The sequence below is a fragment of the Trichechus manatus genome, unplaced genomic scaffold, assembly GCF_000243295.1.
Source record: "Trichechus manatus latirostris isolate Lorelei unplaced genomic scaffold, TriManLat1.0 scaffold00084, whole genome shotgun sequence".
Taxonomy (NCBI): domain Eukaryota; kingdom Metazoa; phylum Chordata; class Mammalia; order Sirenia; family Trichechidae; genus Trichechus; species Trichechus manatus.
In genome coordinates this window covers 10580332-10601461 of record NW_004444020.1, presented here as the reverse complement: position 1 = coordinate 10601461, position 21130 = coordinate 10580332, and the positions used below count along the sequence as shown (strand labels likewise).

Genomic DNA, 21130 nt, shown 5'->3' with positions numbered 1-21130 from the left:
AATTAAAGCACCTCATTAGCCATTTAGTACAAAAAACCATGAGAGTGAAGAAAATGTTTTCTGAATCTGATGCTTTACAACCAGCTAGTATACAATATCAAGTTACATACTAAGCTTTCTAAATTCATACTTTTTTCACCCATTTCAGGTAAAAAAAAATGTTTTGTTTTCTGTGAAATTTCTTGCTATCCTATATCATGATTTGGCTGTACTAATGGTATATAGCTCTATATTAGTTTAAAAGTAATGTGATAGTTAAGAGCACAGGCTTTGGAGTTAGAGAGTCTAAGGCTCTTCCACTTACTAGACCTGGGTGGTCTTGTTTCCTGATTGTATGAGGCTAAAGGGGGATAATGTGCTAATGCTTAGAACAGTACCTAGTGCACAGTAAGGGCCTAGTAAATGGTAGTAGTTATGTTTATGTTAAATTTTGTTTCTCAAACAGATTATCTTCTAAGTATTTGATTTACATGATTTTTGCATGCCACCTAACACAATGCTTTGTACTTAGCAAAAGCTTAATAAATATTTGCTTGATAAATTAACTGGATCTTTATTTTGTCTCTTTAGCATGGTGAAAAATCTTATTCGGCCAACTCCATTAACCAGTACACAGAATCCATTAAAATTTCCTACCATAATCCAAGGCCACAGTTATTATCCAATTTGTCTGGGGTCTGCTACATGCCAAAATCATTCAGACAAAGAAATCAGCTTTGGTAGGGCCCCATTTCTTTCTATAGTCCAGGATATAGAGGCAAATAGGAAGTGTAGTCTTTCATCACACTGGTTTATGATACTTTCTATTTAACCATGCAGTATTAGCACTGTGGGCAAATATTTTCTGTAAAGGGCCATATAGTAAATATTTTAGGCTTTGTAAGCTATATGATTTTATCCTAACTATTCAACTCTGCCTTTGTAGTGCGAAACAATTATAGACAACACACAAAGCAATGAATATGACTGTGTTCCAAAAAAACTTTATGGACACACATTTGAACTTCATATACTTTTCACGTGCCAGGAAACATTACTCCCCTTTTGATTTTCTTCACCTAACCACTAAAAAATGTAAAAACTATTCTTAGCTTGATGGCTATAAAATTATTACATAGCTAACAGGTGCCCACAGGCTCTTTGTCAATCCCTGTGCTAGCATTTTAATCATAGGAAAGAGTGTAACAACACTCTTGATTCTTCATCACAAACTCAATTTTCTCAAGGTCTATTGCTCCATAAGTATTCAATCATTCCAAACATTTCATTCTCTTCCAGACAGAATGTTTTTTAAAATTCAACAAGTCAATAATTTTAGCTTTACAGATCTAATAATGATCATATTTTAGCCCATTTCCTGGTTTATAAAATATCTGTTTCTCTCAGCCAGGTTTTAAACAAATAAAATAATCAACCTGTACTTCATATTTAAAAACAAAACACTGGAATTGTAATTTAATAGTTTATCCAATTACAATATCACGAGTAATAATATAACACTCAATTTTATGTAACCATTTAATAAAACTCTGAAAAAATTTTTGTCACTTTATTTTATAAATACCTCTATCATGTATTTAGCATTATCACTCCAGGTTTGCTTCTTTCAGTATGCTGAAGGCCAAGGGTTTCAACACTGTGGAAAAGTGGCAAAACCTGGTCTTGTCACGGTTAACTCTTTAAAACATACTTACCATCGCGAACAAATGCTGTAAGGCTCATTTAAAATTCTTTGGTAGGTTAGCTTTAAGATGATAACTAACAATATAACCACAGATAAAGGCAATGAATTCTGAATGAATCTGTTACTATTCAGTAGCAAAGCAAAGTCCTGAAGGGTTATCCTTCAGTGGTATCTTGGAAAACCTTCAAAATATTCAAGATTTATCTTAACGTGCAGGTTAAAGCTTAGAATTTCTTACATCTGCCTGATTGCACGGCACAAACACAGAATTTTGAAGCTGTAACTTTTAAGTCACAATTTAGAATTACTGAAATTTGCAAAATATTTAAAAGATATATTCATGGTACAGTTATACCGTTATTCAGAAAACCAACTAGTAATAAAGTCAAGCTGTAACAAAAGAGAAAAATGTTCAAAGTAACATGCTTGGCAAGTTGCTGAGATAGCAGAAAGATACTAAGAAAAACTGACCTAAACTTACAAATATACTTTAAAATCTTATAGCTTTAAAAATACAGAAAAAAATTACATTTCTTCAAATTTTAAATATATATATTTGGGAATGGTTTCATACGAATGATGACCCTTTGGACAAATCACAGGCATCCATGGATAGTAATACTTAGATAGCCAAAAAAAAAAAAAAAAAGGTTATCTAAATAAAATTTCACCTCCTCATTTTTCTCAAGATAAGTTACAATTGTCTCAAGACATGATTATGATTTCAACAAATTATTGATTTACACTGAATTTTCTATTTAACTCCAACAAAACCAAATAAAATTATATTTAGTGGTTGGGAAGACATGCTGTGACAACAAAAAGTTTTTTAAATCAGTATTTTAATTCTATTTTAAAGCAATTATAAGGGTAGGAAGATCTCTTGTCATTAGTAAGATGTAAATTATAGAAAGAACCTATGTTTCTTAAATATAAGTATTCATCTACTGGCCGTGAATAACAATTTTGGAAATTTATAGCATAATATATCACATTCTTCTTTGCAAATCATTCTTATTTATACCCCAACATTGTTCATCTTTTTAAAAAATACACTTAGAAATACATATTTATTTTTAATCTTACAAATAAGTCATTTAATATACTCTAATAAATGCTTCCATTTATTGAACACCTCCTATGTGACAGGCATCATTAAATACATTACAGCTCCTTTTCACAATAACCCTGTAGTTATAACTTCCTTTGCTAGGAAAAAGAGGGTAGAAGACAAATTCTCATTCTTCTTTGTTTTCTTTCTCTTTTTTCTAATTTTCCTCTACCTATACTTTCCAAAAAAAAAAAAAAAAATGTTCGGTTAAAAAAAAAAATCCCAGCTTTAGCTACCTTCTTCATGTCATGTAAAACCACTTGATTTTTTTCCCCACAAGGAATAAAAACTTAAGATTTTAATTCTTGGAAATATAAAATAAAAAGCACTTAGAAAAGCATTAAAATGACAAAAAAGTATTAAATTATAAATTTCCAAAGTGAATTCAAGGACATCTCCATAAACATCAAAGTGTCCATTTTAATTGGTTCCAAAGAATTGAGTCCCCAGCAAATTTTTACTGGTCATTATTTACTCTTCTCTAACTTACTGAAGTATTATTATAAATGCTGAGTTTTAAGGCTATTGTCTCCTTGCTTTGTATCTTCACAATCTGCTTGCTCCCCCCACCCAGTGACAGTGTTTATACACAGTGAAGGTAGCTCAATCAAGCCATGCAGAATTGAATTACCGACCTTAAAAAGAAGACATTCATTAATTGGGAAGGTCATATTTTAAACAGATGTATATCACTTTACAGAACAGGTTGATTCCTGAAAGTCAGGTTAATTTCTGTAAACCAAATCATACCTCAGCCCTAGGAGAAAAAATTCGCCCAGATTCACACTTGTGAAAGCTATTAAATTTTTTTAATCATACATTAAGGAAAAAAAGAAAAAAAAAGCAACTATAATTTCCTAATTAAGAAATAATGGGTCAAAATTACTTTAAAATGAAGCAAAGAAGTGGCATACCATAAAACATGTTCTCTTCACTCTATATCCAAGTGAACGGAAGACGTGCTGGGGATTGCCTGCCTTTTGAAAAATGGGAATTTCCTGCATTTTCTCTATTCTGACTATAATGAAACTCCTTACCTACATAATTATGATGTACATTCCCTCATTTAAAATCTATTACATAACACAATAATGGGTGCTTAATAATGTCTTTTGCAATATAGCTCATCTGCCCATTTGTTCATTCATTCATTTGTGCATTAATTCATTCAAATATTTTTTAAGTGCCAACTATGCACCAGGCATTATAGATGATGGGAATACAAAAATGAATAAAACATAAAAAGTTCCCTGCCCTCATGGAGCTTACATTCTAGTTCTTCAAAAGGATCTCCAACTAAAACACAAGTATTCAAAATCCAAGAGGAAAGCTTTCTGAAAGGCTCCATCAGTCAAGTTGTCCCAGAGGAGCAAAGGCTACAATATGTACTTCATTTGACAGTTGTAGTGCATTTTATTTTTACCAAAACTAGGAGAAAGCATCCTGGTTAGTTTCTAAATTTCCTTGAATTTTAATTTATACTTTACTACTTCTAATTTCCTTCAATTTACACTTTCTATTTCTGACATATTCTACTATTTCCTTGAAGAGAACAAAAGAGAGATAACCCTTTTCAATTTACAACCTAACTGACTGATGATCAATAGGTACCAATTAAGTGATGGTCTATGTAAGAGGAATTTTTTGTTATAAATGAATCTGCTTCACAATTACAGGATTGCTTGGCACTGCTGCGTCGGCACAACTTAATCATAAATTGGGATTTTGACTGGAGATGCCAGTACTTGAATTTGACTTGAGTTTGCTTGGTTCTATTAACTTTTTTTTTTTTTTTACTGTCCTATTAACTGGACTTATGCTTCCTAATCAGGATTAGTATGTGGTAAACACTATTGTATAAGATGGCTTTCCCCTTGTCAAAGGTTGCAGGTAATTTTGCTTGCACTGCTGTCAGTGAAGTTACTGCTAATGTGCTCTGGACCCTTTTTTCACTCTGCCCTCAATTCCTGCCTCTGCCTTTACTTTCCTTAATCAAAATCCATTCAAAGTCAAGGTCAATTATCAGAGCTAATCTAAACTCACTAAGTTTAACATGGTCAGGCCACACTGTGGCCAAGCTCAGTGGTCCTTCATCTTTCCTTGGGCTTCTCCTCCCTCTTCATGTCACAACCAGTGGTGATGTTTTCACTCTGACCTACAGAATTCACTCCACCAGCACTACCTCCCTTCACTCCAGCTGACAGAGAAGTTAGGAAATCTACAAGTATGCCACAGAGTGATAAAAGATGCAAAGCTAGGAATTAGAATATCAACTTTGCTCTGCACCAAAGGATTCAGAAAGATTCAGGCATAATAAGGAAATCATTCACTCCATCTATGATTTCTACATTTACATTTCCATATTTATTCAACAAATATTTATTGTGTCCTTATTATGTTCCAGGGACTGTTATACAGTTGGTTTCTTTTAATGGGAATACACCAACACTGCACCAAAGCAGGGGTGGTAAATGCCTGACCTACAGGCATATCCAGTGGTCAGCTTTATTTGTCTCACCCAAAGAGCAGGCAGGTATTAAGAAATGAAAACATAGCAGGCTTTTAAGTCTTTGAAAGCAGTAAGATGAAGACATACTTCTATGAAGAGAAAAGGCCTGTGTCTTTCTCCTTTTCTGCTGTATATACCTCTCTGTCTCTACTTCTTTGCTCTTGTTTTCTCTTTCTCATTCTGCCTCCTTTCCTTAACTGGCCACAATAAAGCACTGGAATATTGAATTCTGTTCCCATTTTCAATTTAAAAGGCAGACCAACTCAACATTTCAGGTTTCTCCCCTGAAATAAACAAACAAAAAAGCCTTTTGTTGCTTTTGAGTGGGGGGAAGAGGGCTGAGGTTATAAGAGTAGGTCTATATTCCTTGAAATATAGACTCCAGAGAATCTCCAGCTGAAATGAAATTCCATTTTGGCAAGCACAGATATTGCATTAAGAGTAAAACAATAATAACCATTGTACTTCAAAAATCTACACAAAAAAGGAATACAATCAAAGTTCATAAGGCACAAGTGTAAAAGGTAAATAAATATTTCATGAAGAAAGTAAATAAAAATCTATCCAAATTATGTCAACAAAAAAATGGAATAGAAATAAATGCATTTAAAGCAAAAGTTATTTATAATTTTTATACACTGAAAATAAGAATTCTCCACTCCTAAGAACAGTCTCCAAGTGAATTTTATCACAAAATTATTTTATATTTTCCATTTTACAATTTCTCTCTTTAGTAGTTACTATGAACTATAAATTAATCAGTTTCCCAGAAATTAAATATCTTCCTAAAAATGCTACATAATCCCCATTACATAAGAATGTCACAGTATCTTTTTCTTCACCACACAAAAAAATTCTAATAACTTATTCTTTATTTGTCATCTTTCTACAGAAATAATCAGGAGTTAGCCTTACCAGAAAATTATACACATTATAAATACAAAAGTTTTAATAAACTACTTGATCAGACTATTATGTTGCAAATATGACTAGAACATGATATCACAAATTAAGTCATTAATTCCAAAACAATTGTTTATTAACAGAAAAGTACAAAGAAGTACAAATGGATATCCTATTTCCCCCTATTATGGTCCATCTATCTATCTCTCTTTTAATTCATGACATGATCTCTAGAAGCTCTAAGAATGGATAAAATTTTTCTGCTTCCAACTGGCCCTAATACCCATCTGGAAACAAAGCAGCATATATTTAAGTTATACAGTTCATGTCAATTTAAAAAATTTTTTTTCTGTATGAGTTGTCATAAAAGCCACTTCCCTTGCAATACACCATGTACCTAAACTGAATGAAACATACCAGCATCAACATCCATAAACCATGTTTAGATGTCACTAGTGTGTTTGCCTTGAAGTAACAGTTTACAAATGAGTTTGAAAGTGTCAAAATGATTTTTATAGACATTTACTAGTAATACTTCAAGTCAAAAACATCTTGTTAACTAAACTAAATTGGGGTACATGGAGAAAATTCAGCTTGCTGTGCTTTTTGCAATGATTAGCTAATCACACATCTAAACTTACTGCTATTACTTCAATTTTCTTCAAAAATGGTTCCTTTTCAATTTGTAATTTCAGCAAACCTAAGTTTGTTCCAGTCTCTCTACAGGCCTGAAGTATTTCCCTGAATCATGGTAAATGCTCAGTACTTCGTGATTATCTCACAGTGCTCCTTTAAATATCAGTAAAGATGGGGAGATTTAGTAAACTGCAGTAAATAATGCCTAATTCGCTTTTTGTTATCACTCATCAAGACAGAACATGTGGTTTTGCTCACTGATGGTTCTAAAAGCCTTGTGTAGAATTTATTTTTTTTGAATGATAAGTTCCAGCCATTTGGTTTGTGTAGGGAGCCAGGTCAGAGGCTGCCACTCATATTTTTCTCTTTGCCTAGAACTACTCTCATACACATGGATTCAGTGTTGGATTAGGCTATTATAACATAAGAATGCTATACCAGTGAACATTCTTTGGGAACTGGAAAATTCAGATGACCACTCACTAAACATAAAACCATCATTCCACAAATATTTTATTCACATCAAACTTGCACAGTAGCAAAAAAAAAAAAAAAAAAAAAAAAAAAAATCAAAACATAACTAAGCCACATATCAAAGAACAATATACAACAAAAATTTGAATTTTTCAATGGCATTGGATAGAAGGTATTTCCATAAATAACATTTACAATTCTACTGTTAGGTCTTTCAAGGTGTCTGCAGCTTCACAGTGCTAGAACTGATTTTTATCAGAACACATGCAAAAAATGTGCAACAAAATCCATATTAATGACACAAAAAGCACACCAGTTGTCATTCCAGTGTGGCCATGCCACTCTATGTTTCTAAAAACAAACAACCCCCCAAATCCGGGTCCCATTCATTCTTCAATTATGCCTTTAGTCATTCTGCTTTATTATATTCAAACAGTCACTGTTAGTGCTCTTCACCACGACTTTCAGGCTGACGTCACTCCCTGCCTGTTGGCTGTCAGGACTGGGGGACGCCCCTCTCCCAGACTCACCTTCTTCCGGATGTCTTCATCATTTGCTCCTAGAGAGGCATAGAGCTTGAATGCAGCCTGGCGGAGTTCATGAGCATGTTTTAAGTCATGATCAAGCTATAGGAGGGGAAAAAAAAGATATGCTCCAAGTCAGACCACAAATTAAATTTTCAATAAAACTAATCAAGTAGAGCTGAAGAAAAAATAATTAACAATCATTAATATATTTAATGCTGTAATTTAACTTCCCAGTTATTTCTAGTTTCTGTATACATATGACTGAGGCTTGGCTATGTTTGTGTCAGCATGACCTGAAATGCATACAGTCTGCTTCTATCTAAAAGTTAACATTGTAACACTTGACACTGATACATGAAAAACCTTTGTAAACTTTCGATCCCTAAAACTTCTTTGTTCTTAGGTGGTAGTTCTACTGCCATTGATGTTTAATTATAGCAGCTCTTTGGAATGCTCTCCTCAAAAGGAAAGCATTCCCAAGCCTTTCTAGGCCCAGAACACAGCTGGTAACTTGAGTGCTACAGCAACAATGTCTTTAAGAGGCTTTCCCTAATATTCTCAAACATTAGAAAATTTTCTAGTGCAGCTGAGAAAATGCTTTGTCAACAACCTGTATCACAAGAAATATTAAAGGAGTGAAGGCAGAAGGAGAGTATTAATAGGTGAAAACTTGGCTCTGCACAAAAGAATGAAGAACAATGGAAACGGTGAATATTTATGTGGTAAATATAAGACACTTTTCTTCTTATTTTAGTCTATTTAAAAGATAACTGAATGTTTAAAGTAAAATAATAACAAAGTATTGTGGTATTTAGAAGATATGTAGAAGTAAAATGTATGACAACAGCACAAAAGACAGGAGCAGAAAATGGAAGTATACTGTCTTAAGGTTCTTATAATATGTCTAAATTGGTATAATGTTACCCGACAGAAGAATGTGAAAACTGCAAATTGTAAATCTGAGAGCAAACACTAAAAACATAAAACAAAGAAGTTTAACTTAGAAGCCAATCCAAAAACCAAACCTGTTGCCATCAAGTCAATTCCAACTCCTAGCGACCCTACAGGACAGAGTAGAACTGTCCCGTAGGGTTTCCAAGGCTGTAAATCTTTACGGAAGCATACTACCACGTCTTTCTCCTGCAGAATGGCTGGTGGGTTTGAGCCACCAACCTTTTGGTTAGCAGCCAAGCACTTAAACACTGTGCCACCAGGCCTCCTTAAAAAGCCAGTAGTAGAGATAAAATACAATAATAAGAAATATAAAATAATAGTTTTTGTTAATGGTGGTAGAATAATTTGGAAAAGGACAATGTGGTAATGTTTACACATTCATACCATAATGGTGATGGTTGCACAGCATGAGGAACATAGTCAATGTCACTGATTGTATATATGAAAATTGTTGAATTGGCAAACGTTTGTCATATATATTTTTATCACAATTAAATAAATACGTTTTTTAAAAATACAAATAATTATAAAAAGGAAAGATGGGACAAAGAGAGAGCAAAAGAAAAATGACAGATTTCAGTCAAAAGATATCAATCATCACATTAAATGTAAACTGCCTAAGTACTCCAATTAAAAGGTAGAGAGTATAAGACAACTAGATTAAAAAAAAAAAAAAAAGCAAGACTCAATTACATGCTGTCTCAAGAAACCCTTTAAATATAAAAAGGATGGAAAAATATGTACCATGCAAGCACTAATCTTAAGAAAGCTGGCATGGACATAATAACTATTGTCATCGAGTTGATTCCAACTCTTGCTGATCCTATAAGACAGAACAGAACTGCCCCTGAGGGTTTCCAAGGTTGTAATCTTTATGGGAGCAGGCTGCCCCATCTTACTCCCATGGAGCATTCAAATCACCGACCTTTTAGTTAGCAGCCAGGCACTTAACCATTGCACTGCCAGGGTTCCTTGCATGGACCTGATGGTCAAAGTCAACTCACAACCACGAATGCTAAAAACTTAAAGCAGGCCAAATTTCTGAGGACCTGGTACTCTGAAGAATCCAAACTTGGATTAAGAAAAATATAGCCAATGGAAATAACCCAAATACCCATCAATAGGAGGATGAATTTTAAAAATTGTAGTATATCATACAATGGAATGTGACTCTGAAATGAACAAACACTGATACAAGCAACATGGAGAAATCTCAAAGCTCATCAAACTGTACACTTAGGATGTGTTAATTTTATTCAAGTAAGTTATACCTCAACAAAGGAAAAACAAGTAGTGCTAGCCTAATTTAAGCATTTAAAGCTCTTAGAAACAGGGAACCTTTTGTGAAAAACCTTAATAAACAATATGCCATGATAATCATTACTAGCTATTGCAGTTATCTAAGATTTATATTCTGGAGTTTCTTTTTCTTTCTTTTCTAATGAAAATTACTAAAATTACTTACTGGTATAAGATAATTAATGCTATTCTTCCACATGCATAATTGGCTTTTTAAGTTATCAATTCTTCCATAAACCTGACTGTATCACCAAACTACCATAAAAATGAAACTGAAGTATTTTCTCAGAACACTTTCAGTGACTATGAACAAGTAAATATACGATGTATATCAATAATGTGAATAATCCTATAACTAAGAGTCATAACTTACTCATTCAAATGAATACCACTTTCACCACAGGAGTTACCTTGAGCAAGTTCACTGTTAACCAGTGATGTATGTGCTACTCATAACATTCTGAGATACTTTTTTTGAACCCCCCTAACGAGCTAAAAGGCATATTTGCTAGAAAACCATGGAAGTGGTATACCTCATCAACTAAGGAAGTTTTAAGTTAATTGTTACTGATTGTGGTGTGCAAAGACAGAGAAATCCAGCTGGGTAAATATCATTTAAGGTAAAGAGAAAACAGAGTAAAAAAACTGAAACTGATCTGGGGTGGTTCTGAAGGCAATTGTTAAGAGTTCCAAAATTGTTTTGTTTTCATCAAAGCAAACACTGATGGATTATAGGAGGAACTTTCCAATATACAATACTCACTATGATATGTAAGTTCTAAAATAGCTATTTCTAAAGTCTCAACTACTTACTAGTCATAACATATATTAGAATACTGACTTGAACTACTATACCTTGAAAATCACACACTGGTGTATCAACATGTTAGAATTTCTCTATGAGTCTAGTACGTATAGGCTTATGGTCAGAAACCATTAGATAACTGATCATCAAAATTAAAGATGACAAAACAAATTCATACTCAAATTTGGCATTAGGTTATTTTTAAGATTTTTACCATTCCAGTTTTATCGTGACGAAAATGAAATGGAAAAACCCTAACAGAAGGGTCTTCTACATATTAGTTAAATGATTTGCACATGCATAGGCTAGAAGTTTTTATAACTATGTTTCCTCATTCTCATGTCCACCAAAGATCTTTTAACTATGTTTCCTCACACTCATGTCCATCAAAGTGCTTTACCTGGCTTGCTGGGGTGGTCAACTCAGGGTATTCGTGGGGTCACAGTTAGGGCTTATTCTTGTATCTTTGTACCAGTGTCAGTGCCAACAAGTGGCCAGAGGGAAAACAGGCAAGGGAGTGAATCTGCTTCAATTAACCCATCATGTCTATGGGAAAAAACAACACTACTGAAGGAAGAGCAAACACCCAACTTTAATACACAGAGGGCAATGTACGTTATTAGTGCAAATGTCAATGAAGATTATTTTGGGCCCTTCCTAAGACAGAGAAAAGCCACAACCTGAACAGCTTCATTTTTAACATTCAATGCCAAATGAACAGTTGCCTGATGGATGAGGCAGCTGAGAGGTTTAGGATTGAGAAGCATAGGGGAAGCAGAGAGAACAACTATTAAAAAAAGGAAAAAAAACCCCACTAAGATCATCGGCATAAAAAATATAGTTATATTCATGAAACAGTAAGTGGCTACTAATTAAGAGACAATGCTTTCCCTACTATGGCCTGTTTAAACAAACTTTCTCTTATAGAATGATATCTCTTATGCTTGGAGAAATGGATCTGACAAATTGGTTGAGAAGCAAAAAGTTAAAAGGAATATCTGTTCTAAGGAACTTATATTTTGAGAAAAAGTTAGCAAAATTCGGTCCGTGAGTATCCCAAACTAGTGGTTAAATGGTACTCTAGCTACCGCTAGCAGGCCCAAAGCATAGCATAAAAGTGGAGAAAAGGAAAGAGAAGACAGCAAAAGTCAGAAGAAAAGGTATAAAAAGAAAAGACTGTCTACAGCAAAGAGTAAAAGAAGGCCACTCAGACACCTGTGATAAAAGATTACTCTTAACCTAAAGAATGAGAAGAGACAGCAACAGAGATGATCCTGTGGCCTCAAACGGGATCAGATGATGTTGATATGTCAATGCCCAGCTTAGAGACTCCACTTGTTTTGGGTTTTAGTGGGGAGTTAGGGATGCAATTTTCTTCTTTCCTGTTTACCTGCTTAGTAAAAAAAACTTCTGACAGTAAACACTCAACAAATCGGATTTAAAAACTTCTGAAGCAATATAATCTACATTATCAAAAGGAACAGATTCCTTTATTTAAGAGTGTTGAACTGTAATTATCAATTGTTTCAGTGTTGGGAGCAGTAAGAAAAACCTTTAAAAAATCTCTCTCTTAAAAGGAAAAGAGAACATACCCTTTTAATATCAGTGATGGCACTCACTGAGCTGGGATATTTGAAATAATCAGCAAGCATGGCGATGAGGTGATCAGTTATGCTAGCAATCCTCTGTAGCTCAACATCTGGTTCAATCAGATAGGCGAGTGTCTCAGCTCCTTCAACTCTCTCCTCCAGTAATCTCTCCTTACTGCACATTCGAACCAAACAAGGCAATGTCTGAAAGGTAGTGAGATTAATTATTTGCTTTTTGGTAAAGGTAAAGACAGTCTGATGGAGAGCATACAGTCACTGACTCAACTCAATGGTTTTTATTGGGAGTCATGTTTATGATCAATGTTTCCCTTAATAATCAAAGAACAGCAAAAGGTTTTTTTGGAATGCAAAAACAAACAAATTGAATGCATATTAATCATCTGTGGACTGACATACTAAATGCTAATCAGATATTAAAACTACATTAATACAAACTCTAATTAGGCCTTTGTGATGGATAAGACTGAAGCTTTATTGTACAACCTTATAAAAGACATTTAAGGATCTCTAACAAATTATGTCTGATGGTTATGCCCCACCTAAGTATTTTTAACTTTAAAAGAGATCCAGTAGTTTCATCAGAAATGAACTTGCTTTAGAAGAACTATGCTATTTTTTCCTCAATAAGTAATATGGCTGTGATGACTTTTATTTTTGGTTTGGAGATTAATATCTACAGTGGCAAAAACAAAATATAGCTTTAAAAATTCAGTGATCTTAGCATTACTCAGATCCCACCAGTTTCTCCTATAACAAGTGAAATGCAGCAATCACAGTTCCAAGCTTTTCCCACTTTTGGAATGACTTGTGGTATCAACTAGTCCAAAGTAACCTCTGTAGCCCTTCAAAAATCTTGGCCACTGGTCTTGGTGATTCATCTACATTAGGTTCTCAATAAAAATATCCCATGCACTTAATATTTCTAGGGCTGATTAATCTGTTTTAAAGGATGACATGGAAGTATAAATAGAAATGTCATAATTATAGGGTGCCCTCCTCAACTACTGCAGTCAGCTGTGCTCTGCTGTTTTATAAGTTCCTATTACATCTTTACCACAGAGTTTAGTGCTTTACTGTTCACTATAGACTTCCTACATATTAGTGCAGGCTCTACAACTCAAACCTAGGCTCATGAGATATATTCTTATTTTTCTTTGAATAGTTACTAACATTTATCAATACCACACTCTACATGGATTATTGAATTTAATGCTCAGAACTCCATAAGGAAGATACTATTAGTTTACCAATGAGGAAGAAAAGAAGGGTTGAGATGTTAAGTAAATAAACCAAAGTCATGTGTATGGAAGTCCTTAGCAAGCTATACAGGGTTGTTTATTTAGGGAGTCGTCAGATCTTATTAAATCAATTGGCTCTTCACCAGACTAAAGCAAACATGAGTCTTCTTAATGCTCTTTTATCCTTGGTTTCACATTTTGAACAATGAAAATTAGAGATCATGCATTCAAAAAATAGTACATGATCAATTTATTTATATTTATTTTGTTCTTTACAGCTGATAAGATATTTTAACGTATTTAATATACTGTCATCCTACGTCATACAATAACCCTGTGGGATAGATAGGCAGGAATAACTGCCTCCATTTTCATTAGGAGTCTGGCTGTGCCCAAGGTTATCAAGCCGATCAGTGGCGAGAGTGCTAAAACCAGAATCCAGGTCTTAAGACTTTTAGAACCGGTCTCTTCTCCAGCTTCTTCTGAGTTCTAGTTGGAACTGACATACCACGATGATGATGATTGCTTTTATGTGTCATTTACTTATTATTTCTCATTATGCCTTTTGATTATCTGCCACAGGAAGACTTATATAAAGTCATTATCTATAGAGCTGGCAAATTGCTTGCCTACAAAATATGTTGCAAGTGGATTAAAAATCAAGGATTAAATATAATATTTTCTATTTTACCTGAATTTTACATACTTCTGCAAATTCTACATCCTCCTAATTACTATAAAAACTGGAAAGCTGTAAACAAGGAAAGGACTATTTCACTTTGACTTTCAAAACACATCTAAAACCAAGTTTTTAAACTACATGGCATCCCAGTGAAAAGAAAGTATGGTGGTTTTAATACTATTTTATACCATGCACACATACCATAATGATTAATGTGTAAAAAAGAAATAATACCAATATTTATATTCAACATTTATATGACTGGATAATTTTTACCACATATTTTTGAGAGAATTAATTAGCTTACCTTTAATACAATACAGCTGTCATCTGTCCGAATTGCACCAGCTCTACACATGTAAGTTAAACTGGAATAAGATGGCAGAAAGTAAGTTTTTGCTTGCCTTTAAGATACTATGCAAAAAAAAAAAAAAGGATAAGTACTATCATTCCACTTGAGGGAAAAGGTTTTGACATTCTCTTCTCTGAGGGGTTCAGGTAAAGAAAACTAACTGATATATATAGACAATAAGTCAGATATTTAAATTGTTTTAAAAAATAAATGTTCTAATGATAAATTTTGAAGGTAGGTGTTGGGCACATTGGGGTTCTCTGTACTTTTCTCTATTTTTTTATGTTTGAAAATGCCATAATAAAAAGAAAAAAAAATTCTTAAAAATAACACAAGGTTAATAGAGTATCGAACTTTAAATGAAGTTAGGCTGGACTATTCCAACTCCAACAGCAGAAGTATCACATAAGAGGCATTTAACTTATACTACTTAAAACTATTCATCAGAAATTAACTAACCATTCAGAGATTACCAGCAGTGGCTTTGGAGATGAGTCAATGATTTGGTTATACTGAAAAACTATTTATCTTCATAATTATATTTTGCTTTGAATAAGAATAAAATTAATTTGTACTCCCTAGGCAGGCACTGAACATTAAGCACCTCAGAATTTTAAATTAATGAATTTCCTTTTTGAATTAGATTCCTTAGTAAGCTGGAGGAAAAAACCTAAACACCCCATTTTGGTTTCTACAGCAAATCAGTAAAATTCTTTTACTTGTAAAGGATTGCATTCTTTGTAGCTGTTATCAATATCTTGAGGCTTGTTACCACATTGTTTTTAAAACCATTTACATGAGCACATTACTTTAGTAACAAGAGAAATGCTCAATTCTGAAATTAAGACAAAAGCAACAAAAAATACAAATAAATAACAAACAAGCAACTAATGCATGAATAATTCATTGAAAAATTCTCACCAAAACATCGGAGAGCCACAAGTTCTTAAATACTGATACTAAACAATTCACTTAGCATAGAACCCTATACAACAGGTGTTCAACACATTGGCTGAAGACAGTAATCACAGAATGATCATGTGTTGAGTGCTCATATGAGCAAGGAATTATGCCAATAAGAACAAATAAGAACATAACTATCTTATAAACTGTCACATTTCTATGGGGATTTTTTTGTTTTGTTCTTCTAAAGATGGGCAAGCACATTCTCTGAAATCATGCCTTGGTTATCAACTTCAACTTCTCTCCATGCCTCTACATTTTTGTATTTTCCTGGCTTAGTACTTAGCATAATACATGTTCATTAAATCTGATCTAATTGTGTATTATTTCAACTGAAATACAAAGTTGAGAAAGTACTAAAACAGTTTTCTGTAGTGTTATATGTTATATGATAGTTCCTGTTCTGCATACTACTAATAGTAAACCGAGTAAAATGCTCACATCCATTTAAGAAAGTGTAAGACAATCCCACGATTTCCAGATTTCAAAATCCCAAAACAAGATGCAGACTGAAAGTCAGCTAATTAGGCTGTACAAAAATACTCTAGGTTATTGATAAAGCACTGTCCTTCTTCCCATCATCTTGACTTTTACCATTTTGCTGATGTGAGCTGCATCTCAATAGGCTTATCCCTCTGTAACATCTTCACAAAAATCTGGGGTAACAATTCTCCATCAACCAAAACTAAAAATAAAACAAACAAGGATTAAGGAAATTCTTTAATCTACAAAGTTAATTAATTAAATCATGTAGGTTCGACAAAGTTCCAGCCTACCATTTACCAGGGTCATCGATACCTGGGGGTTTTCAAAAGCTAAAACTGAGAAGCATTTCAGTGCTTGCATTCGAACCTGTAAAAATAAATGAACACAAAAATGCATTTATGTTAGATTTTCAGATAAGACTTTTAATCTTTCAGAATATAAACTCTTCTTCTGAAGAAATAACTAAATGTGCTTAAAATACTAACAAAAGGCCTCAAATGAATAAAAATAATACTTGTATATCTAAAGAGTACAGTGAGAGTTAAAATTAATTTTGAAGTAACAGAAAAAAATAGGAAGGGAGAAGTAACAATTAAAATTGAACCACATAAATCCCTAATCAAAGTTAAAAGAACAACGCTGCACCAAATGCGATATTGGTAAGACAAAGGCTCCTGTAAGAGCTGTTATTGTTCCTTTGGATCAGCTTTCACCAAATGATCTAGTCATTTCCAAGACTGAGTCCATATATGATGTTCTTATGTGGAATCTGAGGTTGGCAGGAAAGATCACTGGGGGATGAAGAAGCCCTGTCCCTCATCCGGGCACTGCTCTACAACACTAGAATGTGCTCACAGGTGGAACCTGGAGCATGTTAATGACACTGACAATGGCGATGCCTTGGCAAAACAGCAATGTTACCAGACACTTTCTCCTTCCACAACTTCTAAGTTTTTAAATTTGTTATGGCAGATATGGAAGTCCAGTGAGGAAAAGAAGAGAAAGAAATGGAGGAAGAGCAGGTGGAATTAATGAAGCTAGAGGATAGAGAAGAAGAGGAGTAATAAAAAGTGCTTCCAACAAGTGCTTCTAGATGTACAAGTGCTGACTGACGTCAGCCTCTGCATGGTCAGAGCAGATGAAGGAGCTCTCAGTGTATATTTCCCTCCCCTGCTTCTGGCTAGTCTTAATCTGGCTCCATCTTCCATGCCTATCCTTGTGAACTGTTCACCAGGACTGAACTTTGGATTAGCCTGCAATAAAGCCAAGGACCAAAAGAATAGGCTAGGATCAGCGCACATGGATAGAAGACAAAAATGATTACTTCCCTGCTCTGCAGGAAACTCCTGGCACACCCAATGCTAATGTGACACAATAAGAACAATGTCCCAATTCTCAAATTTGCTACAACTTGCTAGTTAGGCAACCATGAATGGTCAAAGTTTTAACTCAATGCCTGATTAACATGATGCTGCTTACCTATATAAAAAGTCAGAGAAAATTTAATGAACAAGCCAAAAACTTGACTTTTTAACTCAAAATACAAAACGGAACACATGTTAAATGTTGGTATGTATGTGAATATACAAGTTTGAGTGACTGTGGCTAAATGTCTCAAATACGAAATCCAGTATCTTTCAGATAAAGCATGGCACTTCTTCTATATACTTCAAGTCAGAGCTGCTACCAACTTGAGTAGCAGTTTTGGCACTGGCATCTAACAAGGAAAGACTTTAAATACTATTAATGACCACAGGTAAAATCAATAGCAACTCACACCACAGCCATATCCTGAAAAAATGGAAATGCAAGGGAAGCTTTCTTTTTATTTAAAGGGGCATTCTATAAGTAAAACAGTGCCCCATAACATATTACTGATAAAATATTAGTGTTGATCATACCTATCAAAGAAGCAATAAAATATGTGAGCCTCTTTCTAGAGCAGGACTAGAAACCGAAAACAAGGTATAAAAATCTGCCCATAATTTTTAACATCTTACTTTGTAGGACACTGAGGTTAGTAGGTGAGCAATATTCTGAACTGCACCATGGTTAAATAAAATTGTTTGATGATCTGGCCCCTGTAAGAGAAGAGAATATAGTAACACGTTAAGAAGAGTAATGATCTGTTCCAATTAAACCACATTTACTTAAATTCACCACAATGTAAAATTCTCAGTTACCTTTTTCTTGCATAAACAGTAACACTATCAGACACTGCAAAAAAGCAGAGTAAATGCTGTTTTCAGTCCTACAAAGGGCTGCCATATCTTACCTCATCCCACCTCTAGAACTGCTGCCTCCTTACTTCCTCAAAATAAGGAAGGAGGCACAGAAGCTATCCTGGCACAGGCCCTTTCCAATTCTTAAACGGCACATCACCCCTGTAACAGGGCCACTATGGATTCTGCATTTCATATGCACATCCTTGCCCTATACCCACAGGAGATTCTTACAACTTAAGACTGATGAGCTAGTGAGGGGGAACTCTAAAACTAACTGCAAAGAGGAACTGGGCCAGAGCCTAACCTCATCAACATGTCAGGGAAGTTTTAGTAATGCTTTGATTAAGAAACAATGCTCCACTACTGAGAAGTGAACAACATGTTTTGATTTCTATTTCATAATTAGTTCTCTCTGTCTCTCCCTCTCTCTCTCTCTTTTTTTTTTTTTCAATTTTATCACTTCTTGGAGTAGGAAGGTAAAGAGATAGGAAAATCAAGGCATTTTGTATTTTGCGTCAATTCTGTTTTCTAATAATCAATTTAATGAAGATCTTCAAAGTGGCAGAAGCTAATGGCTTAAGTATTAGCCACAATTCTTATTCATTTTATGTCTCACCTCATCCACTCAGTAAATAAAAAGCCAATTAAAGCCAGGACAAGGGTGTTATTTCATGCTTTTTCATGAGAAAAACGTAGCACTGAAAGGTAGGCTATCTATCTGGGTCACCAGAGGAAACCAGTGATTGGTCTAGAACAAGAGCCCTCAAACCAATCTCCCCAACCCACTATTTAACAACTATTTTGAAGATGCTCATTCTTTCTTAGACCGAAACATCCATCTTTGAGGAGGGGACATTAGCGTTCATATTTCTGAATAATACAACAGTTATATGCTATTTTATAAGTAATAATCCCCTAAATATTTTATAGACTATTAAAAGAATTCTTAAAAAAAAAAGTTCATCAATTTCTACACATTTTCTAATTTCTGACAGAAAAAAATAATTGGTTATATTCTGATGATTCTATAAGAGTTTCAGGAGAGCATTTCTCACCTTCCTGTCATTTATAATACAAATACAAAGAGGGAAGGAAGAGAAAGAGAAGTGAACACTTACATACCAAACTAGGGAGATCACAGATCTATGCTATTTTAGAACAGTTTCTCAAATAAATGAAAATTAAAGTGCTTAATTCTAAAAAAAGTACCTAGATTATAATTTAAACATTTAAACTCGCTCCCAAATCCTAGCAGATTATCACATCATATTCAATTCTATTTAAGACATTTAGAATTTAAGATTTTTGTAAAAAATTTATGAAGTTTCTCAGGTTGCTTGACAGTGTCAGTCAACTCACAGGACACGGTATGCCAAACAATCCCTTCTTCTTTTGAGGTGGGTAAAGAAAGCCGTTGAGAAAATGACAGTTTTGTTGCAATTCATTTGCTAAAAATGAGTTCAAACCTCAAATAGTCCAGGATTTCCCAACAATGAAATGATATCTTATAGCCAACCCTGGCAGGTAGGTAGAGGAGAAATACTCCAGAACTCTAGGTCTCATTTGTTCAAACCTCAAATAGTCCAGGATTTCCCAACAATGAAATGATATCTTATAGCCAACCCTGGCAGGTAGATAGAGGAGAAATACTCCAGAACTCTAGGCCTCATTCAAAATCTTTTAGCAACTATTCCTGAGTGCTCCAGAGAGCACAGCACCTACTAGCCATAATCACAGTAATCACAAAAGGGTACTGAAAAGTCGACTCTGGAGGTATAACCATCTATCAAATTATTATGTTAAATTGTGATAAATCTGAATAATCTCACTCCTGAAAAATTACCCAAATAGCTTTAAGGATTACTCATCAGAAACTTCTCAATGCTGTTTTAGCTGAGATCATAGGCAAAAAAAACCCACACCATTAAATGACTAGTTCTTTTGCAGGAGAGAAACTTAATGCTCTGCAAGGATTTCAGCTACGTTCATGCCACTGACAGAACTGAAGAACGTTGTAAGAGAAAAACTGTATTGACTCAGGCAGGTTCTTTTAGTCTGATACTTCACATTTGCCACTATAAATAAATGCTCAAATTTAAGTGCTCTGAAACATAACCACCAGCTGCCGCTGAGTTGATTCCCACTCATGGCGACACCCTGTATGTCAGAGTAGAACTGTGCTCCACAGAGTTTTCAATGGCTGATTTTTCAGAAGTAGGCCACCAGGCCTTTCTTCCTAAGCACCCCTGGGTGGACTCAAACCTCCAACCTTTCAGTTAGGAGCTGAGCACTTAATCGTTTGCACCATACCCAGGAACCCCGAGATATACCTAGATCTCAAGAAATCATTAGAGCATTTATAAACCCAATAACAGCAACAGCCTAAAATACAACATAAGCTTCTCTAATGACATACTAACAACATGTAACTTTGAAAATAACTGATCTGATGGCCTCTTTATTGTCCTTAATTATAAAAACCTTTCATTTTGTTTTGTAATTTTTTAAATTGTACTTTAGATAAAGGATTACAGAACAAATAGTTTCTCATTAAACAGTTAGTACACATACTGCCCTATGACATTGGTTAACAACCCCACGACATGTCAACACTCTCCCTTCTCAACCTTGGAGGACCTTTTTTTTGGTGAAAATATACATAGCCAAAGTTA

The 21130-nt window shown here is 34.3% G+C and overlaps 1 protein-coding gene across 6 annotated transcripts in view; it reads right to left on the bottom strand.

Moving 5' to 3' along the window:
• The window catches only part of ARMC8 (armadillo repeat containing 8), a 143685-nt gene that overhangs the window by 51366 nt on the left and 71189 nt on the right, over nt 1-21130 (bottom strand). For all 6 annotated transcript variants that reach the window (XR_002824863.1, XM_004381437.2, XM_023735997.1 and 3 more), the window contains 6 exons: nt 18234-18314; nt 16524-16599; nt 16342-16432; nt 14740-14800; nt 12495-12695; nt 7848-7943 (listed from right to left, as the gene is read on the bottom strand). Coding sequence is in view for 5 of the 6 variants with exons in the window: in XM_004381437.2 (XP_004381494.2) it covers nt 7848-7943; nt 12495-12695; nt 14740-14800; nt 16342-16432; nt 16524-16599; nt 18234-18314 (606 nt within the window). In the remaining variant the exon portion in view is untranslated. The remainder of the gene's footprint in view (nt 1-7847; nt 7944-12494; nt 12696-14739; nt 14801-16341; nt 16433-16523; nt 16600-18233; nt 18315-21130) is intronic.